We start from the raw sequence: 13,879 nt of genomic DNA on the forward strand, positions 1-13,879 counted from the left end.
TTTTTCACGTTCATAAAATCTGTCTCTTCTATGCGATGTTGAGGTTAAGCTGTAGTTGAATAAAATTCACGTGTAAAGTGATTGGAACTGAACTAAGCGATTGGAAGCGAAATATTCATATCGAATTCATAGAATCTATATGATCGACGCTTTCCTACTAGTATTTTGCAGAATATCTGTAAATAATTATAATTAAATAATAAAAGTTTAGATAAATATGCGAGAGAAAAATATATGTTGGTGGTGCTATTGTTGTTATATATGTATATATTATGTACTGTGTATATAACAACACAAAGTCCCAAAAAAAAAACGGAATTACTGTAACTAGTTTGCTTCCAACTAAGACTTAACGTTTGTAAAACAAAAAACAAAAACACAAGATTCTGTAGCAAAGAAAGAAGTGATTATCAGCCTTTGGACTGAGCACCTTAATAAAAAATTAAACGAGATGGAGCTTTGTCAAAAATGGTGAGTTATTCTTTTTGGTTGAATACAGCGAGTAACTTCAAGACGTAGCGATTTCCGCTTCAGATTGCAGCTCTATAGCTTACAACGTCCATCTTATGTTAAATCATCCTAAAACACGAACAAAACTGAGCCCAATAGAGTTTTACGTCTGCTGAACCAAGGTTGGAAGATCAGTGATCCTTGATCCAAATGATAGTTAAATACATTATACGCGCGCGTTTCTCTTATCTATCTCATTTCAATTAATTTATTTCCTACTCAAAAACTTTAGCATTTATTTCCATTACTTTTAATACAATACGCTTAATGTTGCTTTCTCCTTCCTTACTCAACCTTTGTATTGAGAAATAAAATAATATAATGCTACCTGTATTAACACCGAAACACCGTATAAACTGTTTAAGAATGAAAGAGTCAACCTTAAAGATATGTTAGTAAAAATTGAAACGCATAAGAAATGGTTTAGAGCTATGTAGTATACCCATATGCGAGTTCGATTAAAGAGATTTGCCTAGAGATTTTTTGCACTGCACTTGTGTAAATATTTATTGCACTTATTTATTACTTTTAGGTAAAAGTTTTCAAATTTATTTATTTATTTATTAAACATCGTATAGAATTTTCACAATGGTAACACCTAATTGACCTAATTTATATCTAAGTATGGCAACGAATGTTGGTATTTACCAGAATTACGAGTGGGGTAAATTAGTTAAAAATTACGTAAACTGGGTATTACCATTGTGAAAATTTTATAAAATGTTTAATAAATAAATAAATACATTTAAAAACTAAATAAATAAATATCAACATTTACTGCCATGTCGACATAATTTACTATTTCCCTCAATTTAAAATCAGTTTACTTGAACTAGCACACGGCGTATATAATATCACATACATTAAGACCGAAAAGTTTTCGGAAATTCTCATTTAAAATTCGCGCGCTGTATGTTTTTCGATATTTTAAGTTTATGTAGTTTGGCAGCACTGTCCTTAATTACTATGCCAAAAATGAGCGCGATCTGTCAGACAGTTCGTTTACGGCAGCTGTTGAAACCAGTTCACCTCAGTAGGGCGTTGCGAAAAAAACAATGGAAAAAAATATTGAACAAAGAGTTTGCATCAAATTTTGTGTTTCGAACGAAATTTCGTGTGCAGAATCGTTGCGAATGCTACAAAAGGCTTATGGGGAATCAGTTTTATCGAAAACTCAAGTTTATGAGTGGTACAAAGCCTTCCAGGACGGTCGTACGACCGTCGAAGACATTTCGCAACGCACTACTGAGGTGAACTGGTTTCAACAGCTGCCGTAAACGAACTGTCTGACAGATCGAGCTCATTTTTGGCATAGTAATTAAGGACAGTGCTGCCAAACTACATAAACTTAAAATATCGAAAAATATACAGCGCGCGAATTTTAAATGAGAATTTCCGAAAACTTTTCAGTCTTAATGTATAATATTTAAAACCACTTGTTCACCATAGACAGTTGTAATAATAATGGATGATATAAAGGCAGTACATATTAGCTTTCGCAAAAATTGAAAATTTGATAAATAGTGAGTATTATATTGCTTAATTAAATGAATTAATATTTTTAAGAATGAAGAAAGGGTATTAAAAAAGTTCATCGAATTTTTTAACATTTCAGTTGCTAACAATCTTATACTTATTGGGGCATGAATATTAATTCATGTTTCATTTTAAATTTTTAATATATATTAGAATTTATACAAAATTTTGTTTCTCTTGAATTTGACGCACAGACGTAAGGCTTGTTAATTGTGGAAATATAATATTTAACAGATCACAACTGTGGCGTCAATATATCAGGAAGCGATTTGTTGATTTTGAGATTCTTCGAAATAGTCCAATATGCTATTTGTTGAGCTTCGCACCTGCTTTACCCAAATTTCTGATTGTTTTTAGTAGATTTTTAGATCTAATGTAGTACATGAAATTATGAGAATATTATATAGCAATGATAATGCTTTTGAAATTATTGTTAATAACATCAAACTTTGTTTTGTTTGATACATTTACTTGCAATTTTTAATATAATATCGACAAAATATTTGCCTTACTTCTTATAGTATAAATGCATTTTTATACAAATAATTTCTTAGAGAAAACAAGACACCGAGTTTCGTATCTACTTTATTACTACATTCATTGCTTTTGACAGTTGACTTACCGCGCGTAACTACGCAAAAACACAAAATTGGCAATTTGTTTTTAAATTGTTTGGAATAAAATATTATATTCAAATAATATTGTTTTTGGATTTCAACAAAATGGCAAATCATTTATACAATTTTTCTTTAAATCAATTGGTGCTGCGTATAAGAGCGAAAATTGGATATGCAATCAGTTTCACTGGAGTTTGAATTGTACAAAAAAAGTAAATTATTTGTTAAATATTACTTTAACAAATGTTTAAATGTAATAGTATGTATATATATTAACCCGTAATTGTTTTTTACATAACTTAATATTTTTAGGCCGCTGTTAAATGGAATTAAAGTGTCATATACTAAAAATATGCAGATATGAATTAATAATGAAAGATCATAATTTCTGTCTGAAAGCATCCAACGTAAACTTCGTTAGCATTAAGTTTATAGTAAGTTTTTATACTGACGTTATATCTTTGTTTTTAAACCAAATTTATTGCGTACTTATTAAGAGAATCCGAAATAGTGAGTCAACTACTTTATTTCATATTTTTTTTACATGTCCGTTTGACACACCAATGTTTGTTTTTCCATAATTATAGTGCACCAAAGAATTTACAGTTCTTGATTATAAAAAAGTTTGTTTTAATATTTCTTCCATTTGGTCTATATCTTATTCTTGTATATAGTGTTCAATCATATCATAATTTTATTTCTTTGAAAAAGTAGTTATTTAAGTTGACTTTGAGAGTTTGAGTGCTTGCCTCATTACCACTTCAAGGATTTAAACATACAGAATTTGGTGGTTTAACACAACTATGTACTTAGAAATGATAATACAGTTTCCTTATTCTCTGGAATTAACTAATATTGCGTAATTACAAGCAGATTACCAATTATATTTTTTTAGCATTAATATTTAATTTCCCTTGAAAGTTTTATGTTAGCTCACTTTCTCACAAGTCTGCAACTCCAACCTAACCTAGCTCATTTTCTGGTTGTTCTTTCGCCCATGTATGGGCGTACCGCTGCAAAATACAAATTTTAATATTAATGTGACGGAAGGTCATTAGCGATATTGTTTTATAAGATAAAGTTTTTAACAATAAAAGTATGATGCCTGATAGCTCTTCAGCTAGTGCAGTTTGTATATAAAAGTTGTATTTCATAATAATAAGTTTTTAAGATTCCTGTCTTTTGGGTTCTTTCTTGTTTTTTATTCCCTATGTGATTATATTTAACTTGAACTTGAGTTTAGCCTTCCTCATACACAGCGATATATTTACTATGGCAGTAAGCATTTTTTTGTACAAATGTTGAATGATTTTAATGTGTTCTTCGCTGGCACAACTACATTATTCCGTAAGAACAAGCCAGGTTTAGTATTAGTTAATATAGTAATCGATTTAATATTTGTTAAATCATCGAATTCATATTTAATAATTTTTGCAGTGCTACTTAACATGACGGCAATACTATTATTTGGCTAAAGTAGCATATAGGATGCGCTTGTATAATATCATCAGAGGTTTGTAATCAATTTTTTCTTCTTGTTTGTAAAGTTTACTTATATTAATTTGCTTCTATTTCATTTAAGGATGCACTTCTTCATTCATTTAGCTACAGAGTTTATTTCGTTTTGAAAACTCGTTTCAGTTTTTTTTGTTCAATTTTTTCTGGACATGAAATTGCAAAGACATTTGCAAAGGTAACAATATATACGACAAATGTCAAACAAACATATACCTGCTTGTGTGACCGCCTTTAAGGTATGTTGAACGGTACTTGGTCGTCTTTGAAAAGTGGCTCCGGGACGTAAACCCGGCTGTTCTTGGAACTTTCCCCTTCCCATTATTTCTTAACTCTAACTTCATCCAATTACTTTCTTACTCATGTATTCGTCTTATAATCTTTAGATCCTGGCGGGTTACAACATCAACAACAAGGTATCAATCATACTGCTTTGTGACAGAGGTAGTTCTTGATTATATTGAAAATATGATATTGGTCTTAAGATGTGAACCAAAATATGGTACGCTTGCACTTATGGCTTATCATTTTTAAAATTCATTGTCTTGCTTGGCCTGGAGGTTAGTATGTACCGTGATGTTATATGAGAATTCCGCAGTTTATTATATTTATTGAAATATATTATTTTATATCGTATATAAATTCTTTATGTTATAGCTTGTAAAATCAAATTTGAAGTATTTGCAAATTTAATATAACTTAAATGTTTATTCTTAACGTTGTAATAAACTGTATTCATAAAAACCTGTATATTTGAATTTATTAGTAAATATTAATAAACAAAAATTTCTAAAAATATTTTGATATATCCTTATGCGCTTTCAGTAATCAATTTTGATCAAAAAGTATTGCTTTGAGTTAAAAAGTTATGTGAGATTAATATTGATCATACAGCTTTCCTTATGAGGTGTGTTTTCAAAAATCCGTGTCATCGAAGTTATTTGGATTAACAATATAATTTTAAAATCAATTTAACTCAATTAACTAAATAAATATAAAGTACTTCCGTTTGTTATTTAAGCACCTGAGTCTGACATTTTATAGTGACTTGATGACGAATTAATTGATCCGATCAATATTATTTAGTTTCTTTGCTCATTACTTGATGAAAAATATCTTTGTCTGCGTTTATACTTATTTCACTTTTTTTTTATATATAAGGTTTTTTTCATCTACATTAATTTAAGTACGTTGTTCTAACAACTAATGTTAAATTTGATTTCTTTTCCTATAAGCATTTAAACTTTTGATTTAGTAATATTTTACCTTTGATAATTAAAATAAGATCAGATAAGATAGATTGTGAAGACTATGCAATAAGTTGATAAGGCTATTGTTGATAATGCTATAGATTGGAAAAAAAAGTTGTTTTTGTTTTGTAGATTTAACTACTAGCACTGTTAAATTCATTTTTGTCATTATATTAAAATAATATATAAAGAGGTTTTTCGAACAGTAGTGAACTACAACAACAAAAATTCATTTTATATTATTTTAATTAATTGAATTCTTGGTTGACCACACAGCTGTTTCGAGTATAGCCAAATACCCATTATCAGTGGTCTTGGAAATAATTCTAGTATTGAATTATTCATAAATAATTTTCTGTTTTCCTGAGACTGCAAGAACCTGGAATCGAACTCATGTCCTGCCAAATTTGAAGCTCAGAATCAGTTGTATGTTCGCACATTTTTCTGGAGTTTTGTTAATTTGCTGTGAAAGTTTTTATTAACAAATTTACTTGCTGTGTTTATATTAGAACGAAATTATAAATCAACTGTTGAATAATTGTGAATTAATTAATTATACTTTTAATTTTATTTTTAATTATTAAATTTTAATACTATACTTTTGTAGAGGCATTATTTATTGCATGAATAATATATTCTTTTTTATGTATAGAACCTAATCTAGGAACGTAATGCTGAGATAGTCATGCTAATGTTACTCCACTAATCGCACAGGCGAGACCAATATTTTGTGAATATAAGTTGTAATTTAACGTCAAATTTTTCAGACTGAATTGATTATTATATTTAACAGAAACTAATATATTTCATAAAGAGGTTTTTTTAATTATATTAATATTATATTATTATGCATTGATAGTTGAACGGCATTTGGTCGTCTTCGACGAGTTTTTCTGGACGTAGACCCAGCTTTTCTTGGAACCTGATACTGTTTCATGGTTCTCTTCGGTTATTCAGTATTTTTATGATTACTGTTATAGCTGTGAAACAGAGGCGAAACTGGAAAATATCTTTCGCTACCCGGCACATAACAGCAGTCGTATATCTGCAGAAAGATTTTTTTTTTTTCAAAAGTCTATTGTTGTTTTTTAGTCCGTGAGGATCTGCTTGTTAAATTGATTATCGATCATGATGAATCCGGGACACAAACCTGGCGATTCTTGGAGCCCATAAATAAAGGTAATACCCATTCTGTTTTAATTCTCTACTGTGTAACAGAATTTTTTACACTTACTGCAATATGAAATAATTAATATTTAAATAAATAAAATAAATAAAATTTAAATAAGTAAAATATATAATAAACATTATTATTTTTGTTGTGGCACTACTACCGTCGGATCTATTGTGCTCCCTTCTGGGTTTAGAGTAGGTCGTTAAGCCCTGTTGCGGCAATAAAAAGTAGTATAGAATCTTCTTTACTGAATGTTATTGCCTCTTCCGTAAGAATATATATTATCCACATTGCATTAGTGCAGGGCATTCTAACAGTACATGTGTGGCTGACTTCTTATTCTGTTCGCAGAATCTACAGTTTGCATCCGTATGTATACTCAGTTTCAAAATCATAAATAATTTAGATTAAATTTGAAATAAAAAACTCTAAAAACTTTAAATTTGTGGTTTCTTCATTCAAACAAATCTGTCAGTAGAAAATTAGTTATTCTTACTTTACCTTGCCTTGTACTTGAATTATACGGGGACAGACCTATAGTTCATATGTTACTAATTTGCTAATAAGGTTGGGTTGAATACATTTATAAATGTTTTCGACGATTTGAAAAAATAAATTTAATCCTTTATCATTTACATAACAATGCAACCCAATAGATAAGAAATGTTAAAGGCTTATATGTATATATGTACAATAATGAACTGAGCTTTAATTCAGATTAGATTATCTATTCAAAACTACTGTTCTATTTTGTTAATTCTAAGTATTTTTTGAATTCTTTAATAGGATCAACGCTACTAAAATGTAGGATGCCTGCCTCGTAAGCAACTTTATTTTTGCATCAATGTTTGGATTATTATTGGACTGCAATATTTCCGATGTAACTTAGTACATTCTTTATAATTGGACTTTGTTATTGTTAATTACCATGTTTTGTTTTAAAGTCGCATAGGATCGAAAACAAGATAAGTCGCATTGGGTCATTAGTGAAATGGGGTGGGGCGTTTGACATTTTTAGTAAATACTAAATCAAATCGGTAAAAAGCAACGATACCTTTCATAACTGCATAATGATAAGGGCATCATATAAAGGTGCTGGTATTAGCTTATAGACACTCAATAAAATTGTAGCAAACTCACACGCTAAATAGTGAGAAAGAAATGTAAATAGAGTATAGTTGACTTTAGTCATTGTACCTATATGCTTAGGTATGGAGTCTTAGCTAAAGCTAGAGTGTGTATGGTTTCTTCAGAGCTAACACTTATCGATGTGGCGAAGTTAAAAGCTATTACATTACTATAATTCTATAATAATATAATATATGCTTAAGTATGGAGTCTTAGCTAAAGCTAGAGTGCATTTGGTTTCTTCAGAGCTAACACTTATCGATGTGGGAAAATTAAAAGCTTTTAATATTTCTATAATTTTCGTCATTTGGTTATCAATGACAACTGAATCCGGATTGTAAAACAGGGCATTTCTAACACCTCAAAGTCAGTGTCTTTGTTGTAGTAATTGATCATAGTAGGTTGTGAAAAAAAAAACGAATTTTTTCTCACAGTTGTTTGTGTATATACTGATTCTTAGCTAAAGCCTTTTAGGGTAAGGAGTTTATATGGTTACTACGAAGAGTAGAACTGATTAATGGTGAAAAGATGAAGCATATTTTTAACATTTATTTGGATCGCGTGTAAATTGATATTTATTGTTAGTATGATAGTTTTTATAGGATTTGTAATGGAAAATGAGTATAAAAGATAATCTTATGTTTTGTGTTTTCCTTATAGAAGTTAGCAATATCTAATAATTAATTTTGTTGTAATTCAAGATCAAAATATTTAGTTAACATATCTACGTCTGACATTTTACAATCAAATATTTTATATCCACAAAATAAAATAATTTTGTACTCTTCATGAGTAAAATGCTAGAATGCTGGAATGCTGGATTGCTGATTGATACTATAGAAACCTAGGACTGAGCTAAGTATAATTGTTCTTTACATCTGCTAAAAAAAATTATATTTGTTGATATTTCAGATGACGTTGGAACTTCTGTGGAGTTATGCGTATTCGGAAAAATATATAATGTATATTAATTTTATTTTTAGTTAATTTATAGTTTATAATATTAATTAGAAATTTAGCGGTACATAATGTATTAAAATTGTTTCGAAAATGTATGTCTAGAGTTTAGAAATGCCTAGTGAAGTGCCATGAGCACTATAGTTTTATCAATATTTTTTTGAATATGAGTAGTTCATGCCAGTGGTAACAATATAATGTATTTTTGTATAGAATTTTTGCAAAAAAAAAATGTAACAATTAATATTTTAAATTTTATTTATTTTAAATAAAAGTAAAATCATAAAATATAATAAAATCAAGTCGCTTATTTTATAAAATCAACGTTGCGTTGCGATTACTGGTTATTAAATCTTTTTCTGGTACAAATACCAGAGATAATACATTGCATGTAAATAAATTGATATATATTTTTTTAAATATATTATTAGTTTAAAATTTATAGCTAAAACAATATTAAAATAAATATTTTTCTTTTAATTTAAATTTAAATCGACCAATGGAGACTAGGTTTTGTTTTCTAATTTAATTTTAAATAAATAATTTTAGTTATAGCATTATATTAAATATATCTTTCTATATAAATAAAATTTGTTTAATGCAGTAGCTTTGCTTTTAATTTAATTGTACAATTAATTATAACAATTAAAGGACTCTTTCTGCGAGATGATACAAAATAGTTTCTAATGCAAATAATGTAATATAATAATCAAATCGCATAATAATAAAATCGCATAATAATAAAATAATATGTTTATAAGATTAGTAATACAAAAATATTTAAATTATATTTATTAAGAGATTTAATCTTTAAAATATATTTATACGATAATATGAAAAAGAAGTAATACAAAAATATTTAAAAAATATTTATTATAAGATTTAATCTTTAAAATGTAATAAGTGTTTGATTAAAAAATTATATCGTTTGAAAACGTACATATATATTTTTTGCAGATCCTCTACATATTTTAAATAAATTTTGTTGAGAATACATGAGAAGGTACATAAATTTAAAAAAATTTATTTTAGAATTAAAGTTTTTGTTTTTAATTTGCCTTATAATATTAACAAATGATTGCAGTATATTAAATGTATATAATTTAATAAATAATAATGAATATAAAATAAATATTTAACATATGTGTATGTATTTCTTTTTTCAATATCAATTTAAAAAATATTTTTTTTGCCTGTATTTTAAGCATTAGTTATGTATATGTATATAATATAAAAAAATTAAAAAAACATTTTTAAAATTGATTTATTTAAGTTATAAAAAGAGTAATAGTTAAAAAAAAAATTAATGTGTACTTTTCACTTTGGATAATTTGATGCAAATAAACTTAAATTGTCATTATTTTTATTATTATTAATATTATTATTGCCATTGGCATTGTTATTAGATTTTTCAATTCGATTTTTATTTTCAGTTTTTGAGTCAATTTTAGTAGACATGTCAGTGTTTGGAAAAGATGGTATCAAATGTAAATGTTTTGGAGACTCGCACATACTTTTAAAAGCCTTAAAATCCGTACCATTCGAAACTGTAATTTTGTCATGTTGTGAATCTGTGTAATAATGTATAAAAAAACGTTATCGAATTTATTTATGTATACCAAAAACACATCATATTCTAGTATAATTTTAGATAATTATACTAGGTTTAAGTTAAACATATTTTAATTGTATTTATAATAGAAGTCCAATCGTATTCGCTTCCAATTGAATGTATACAAAATATTTGAATAGCTTTATTAAAATAATTTTTTTAACAATTTTATTTTTAAATTGAAATACATATATCATACAAGGAAAAAATGCGATTCTTTAAAAATACTAAACAATGGTTCCAGTAGGATTTATACATATCGGATGATAGGAGTTTTTAGAAGAATAAAGTTCCACATTGACTAAGGTTTTCGATGATTTTTTCTTAATCAAGAAAAACTATCGCATATTGCAAAGAGAGCTAGTGCAGCACGTCGAAATTAAATAATTTCAGAGTCATGATTGTAAACATCAAATTAAAAAGAGTATATGGTATATATAGTATGATGATCTTCTTTTCGTACGTACTTGTTTTTTTTTTATTATTACGTCATGCAAAAAGCAGATAAGTAATGGGAAGTGGTCAGGTATACATCCCGGAATGGCTCGTCTTTAAAAAGTGTTACAAAAGCATTAACATAATTAATTAAACACTATAATGTAATTAACTAATATTTAGCAAATTGTCATACAAATGCACATCCGAGCAAGTTTTATAAATAGTTTAACTAAATATGATTGTTTCTTATAATAATAATGAATTAATTATCCTCAAGAAATGAAAAGAATTTATTTAATTTTAATTTAGTTCTGATTTACTTTTAATTTAATTGTAAATGTTGTAATAATAATTGTTAATATTTTTAACAATTTTAACAATTATTAAGACTGGTTCTAATGCATTCAGAGCTATTGCATTAAAATAGATCTGTCAATGTACTAGTTTATGATGAGAGTTTGTTTTCTTGAACTCACCGCACTAGTTACTAATATAGATACAATATTGTGAATATGTTTATAATCCAACTAATATCATAGCTTTTTTAGGGATTTTTTACGAAACCACACTTCTTTTAAGTGTACACTTACTTTTGTTCAGTAAAGGTAATTATACTCTTTACATAAAAGTTACACTCTTTTATGGGGACATTATGTATGTCAATACTTTTGTAACGCGTTAAATGAAACGTCGGGGACTCTTTTATATAAAAGAGTGTAAAATGGGTATATTATGCATATCAAGACGTTAAAGGAATCGTCGGGGACTCAATATACATTGTGACCGAAAGGTTTTCGGAAATTCTCATTTAAAATTCGCGCGCTGTATATTTTTCGATATTTTAAGTTTATGTAGTTTGGCAGCACTGTCCTTAATTACTATGCCAAAAATGAGCGCGATCTGTCGGACAGTTCGTTTACGGCAGCTGTTGAAACCAGTTCACCTCAGTAGTGCGTTGCGAAAAAAACAATGGAAAAAAATATTGAACAAAGAGTTTGCATCAAATTTTGTTTTTCGAACGAAATTTCGTGTGCAGAATCGTTGCGAATGCTACAAAAGGCTTATGGGGAATCAGTTTTATCGAAAACTCAAGTTTATGAGTGGTACAAAGCCTTTCAGGACTGTCGTACGACCGTCGAAGACATGCCGCGTTCTGGACGACCTTCGACCTCTACCACCGACGAAAACATTGAAAAGGCAAAGGAAATCGTGTTCAAAAATCCTCATGTGAGTGTTAGAGAGATAGCACGAGAGCTAGGCATCGGTCGTGAGATGGCTCGTTTGATTTTGGTGGACAATTTGTGTATGCGACGTGTCAACGCCCGGCTTGTTCCGATTCACCTCAATTTGTTCAACATTATCAACGATTTTAAGGCCAAACATTCAATAAATACCATCGAACAGCCACCGTATTCACCTGATCTTGCACCGTGTGACTTTTTCCTGTTTCCCAACCTCAAATTACCACTCAGAGGAACGCGTTTTGAATCCATAGAAGACGTAAAACAGAATTCGCAGAGGGAACTCAAAGCCATACCGGAAAGCGCCTATAAAAAATGTTTTGATGATTGGAAGAAACGTTGGCATTTGTGTATCGCTTCTAATGGAGCATATTTTGAAGGAGATAAAATAAATATTGATGAAGGTTAAGAATTTTGCGTTTTATTTAAAATTTCCCGAAAACTTTTCGGTCACAATGTACAACTAAAATGAATTCTCAATATGAAACGTTTAGAGTGCTACAAACCGCATTTATGTTTAAGTAGCTTTGGTAATTAAAAAATATTAAATATGCGAAGTAAATGAGACTCAAAACATGATATATACTGAAAAATGCATTATTTGGGTCTCTTAAAGAACTGGAGGACATGTTTGGACCGTACTTTTTTAAAATTTGAAAAAATGAAATGTCATTATCCAACTCACTGGTATGATCCAGTTAATAATAATGGCGCATGAAATAGAGTACTGAACAACGGCTTATTTTTTCATGTGTCTGTGAGCATGTACTATAGGCGGAGACTATGTTAAATCTTACAAATTCCAAAAAATTATTATATAAATTATTAAAGCGAGTCTTTAATAACTATATTGTCTTCAAAAATAGTACTATGGTATGATCTCTTATAGCATTTTTTGTGAAACTATATAGAGTCATTGTTGGTCTATGCAAATAAAACAGTAACAAATCAAGCTAAATAGTCGAAAGACTGAAAATGTGGGCTTTAAGATGCAGTTCTGAAAATATTTCCGGATTATTAATTGAAATCTATTAGCGCCATTTATATTATAAAATCCATATAACGACTAGAAAAATGTTTACATTTTTGTGCACAATGCTTTTCTTTCTATTCAATATTTTTCCAGTACCTCTAGGTATGCATAAATATGGGCATAAATTATGCTATGCATTTCATATTTTGTGTATACTTGATATGTACATATACATATATATGTATGTTAACATACTTCTAATTATTAGAAGTAAAAATAAGTTTGTTTTTATAAGAAAAACTTTTTACTTGTGTGTGAATTTATTTTTTAAGTTTAATATTTAATTCATTAAAAACTGTTTTTTAATTTTTAATTTACTCATTTAAAACTTTATCAGTATTTTTTTCACTTCTATCAATTTAAAATTTATAGGGATTGACTTATATGTACATATTCGAGAAATTCACTAAATTGCTGATAAAACTTTACAATAGTCATAAGAAATTGCTACCATGACGTTTTGTGGAGCTATTGATATTGTAACACCTTTGCTTGAATTTGTTTCATTTTGGGGATTTCCCCTTTTATTAAACAGTGATAGTGATAATTACTTAGACATTCTTTTAGACGATATTTTTTCATATATTAATTATGCTTACCAAACCAGTAAGTGTGGAACCCCTTAACATTATTTAGATTAATTCGGTGCAAAATTTCCTTAAGTACTTCGTGATATTTTAATGTGTTGCACAAATAAAAAGATTCTTTCGTTTGATTGAAATGACACGTAACTTTGATGAATTCAGCTTCCATCTTTATTTTTTTATAAATTAAAAATAAATATTTAAAAATAATATTAATAATTGTTAAGAATTTTGAAGTTTCACTGTTCTGATAATAAAAATGCAAAAATAATTGCGTTAACTAA

At 28.2% G+C, this 13,879-nt stretch overlaps 1 protein-coding gene and 1 long non-coding RNA gene across 7 annotated transcripts; one reads left to right on the forward strand and one right to left on the reverse strand.

Annotated features, from left to right (window-relative positions):
• The first annotated feature begins 2,658 nt into the window (after positions 1 to 2,658).
• On the forward strand, positions 2,659 to 8,908 carry LOC119689352. Of its 6 annotated transcripts, none has more exons than XR_005253407.1 (6): positions 2,659 to 2,922; positions 2,976 to 3,097; positions 4,101 to 4,176; positions 4,246 to 4,738; positions 6,288 to 6,607; positions 7,389 to 8,908. It is a non-coding gene; the product is annotated as an uncharacterized LOC119689352 (long non-coding RNA). The 6 variants fall into 6 exon arrangements; XR_005253410.1 differs by lacking the exon at positions 6,288 to 6,607 and having other exon boundaries at positions 7,389 to 8,589; positions 8,643 to 8,908; XR_005253409.1 differs by lacking the exon at positions 6,288 to 6,607 and having other exon boundaries at positions 7,389 to 7,482; positions 7,547 to 8,908.
• Positions 8,909 to 10,003: 1,095 nt separating this feature from the next.
• LOC119662623 (surface protein P12p-like) lies at positions 10,004 to 13,794 on the reverse strand. The gene is made up of 2 exons (XM_038072279.1): positions 13,611 to 13,794; positions 10,004 to 10,258 (listed from the first exon to the last, which is right to left on the reverse strand). The coding sequence occupies exons 1-2, from the start codon at positions 13,762 to 13,764 to the stop codon at positions 10,005 to 10,007; spliced, it is 408 nt and encodes a 135-aa protein (XP_037928207.1). The 5' UTR covers positions 13,765 to 13,794; the 3' UTR covers position 10,004.
• Positions 13,795 to 13,879: the final 85 nt, after the last annotated feature.

Source organism: Teleopsis dalmanni, chromosome X, assembly GCF_002237135.1.
Source record: "Teleopsis dalmanni isolate 2A chromosome X, ASM223713v2, whole genome shotgun sequence".
NCBI classification, from domain to species: Eukaryota; Metazoa; Arthropoda; class Insecta; order Diptera; family Diopsidae; genus Teleopsis; species Teleopsis dalmanni.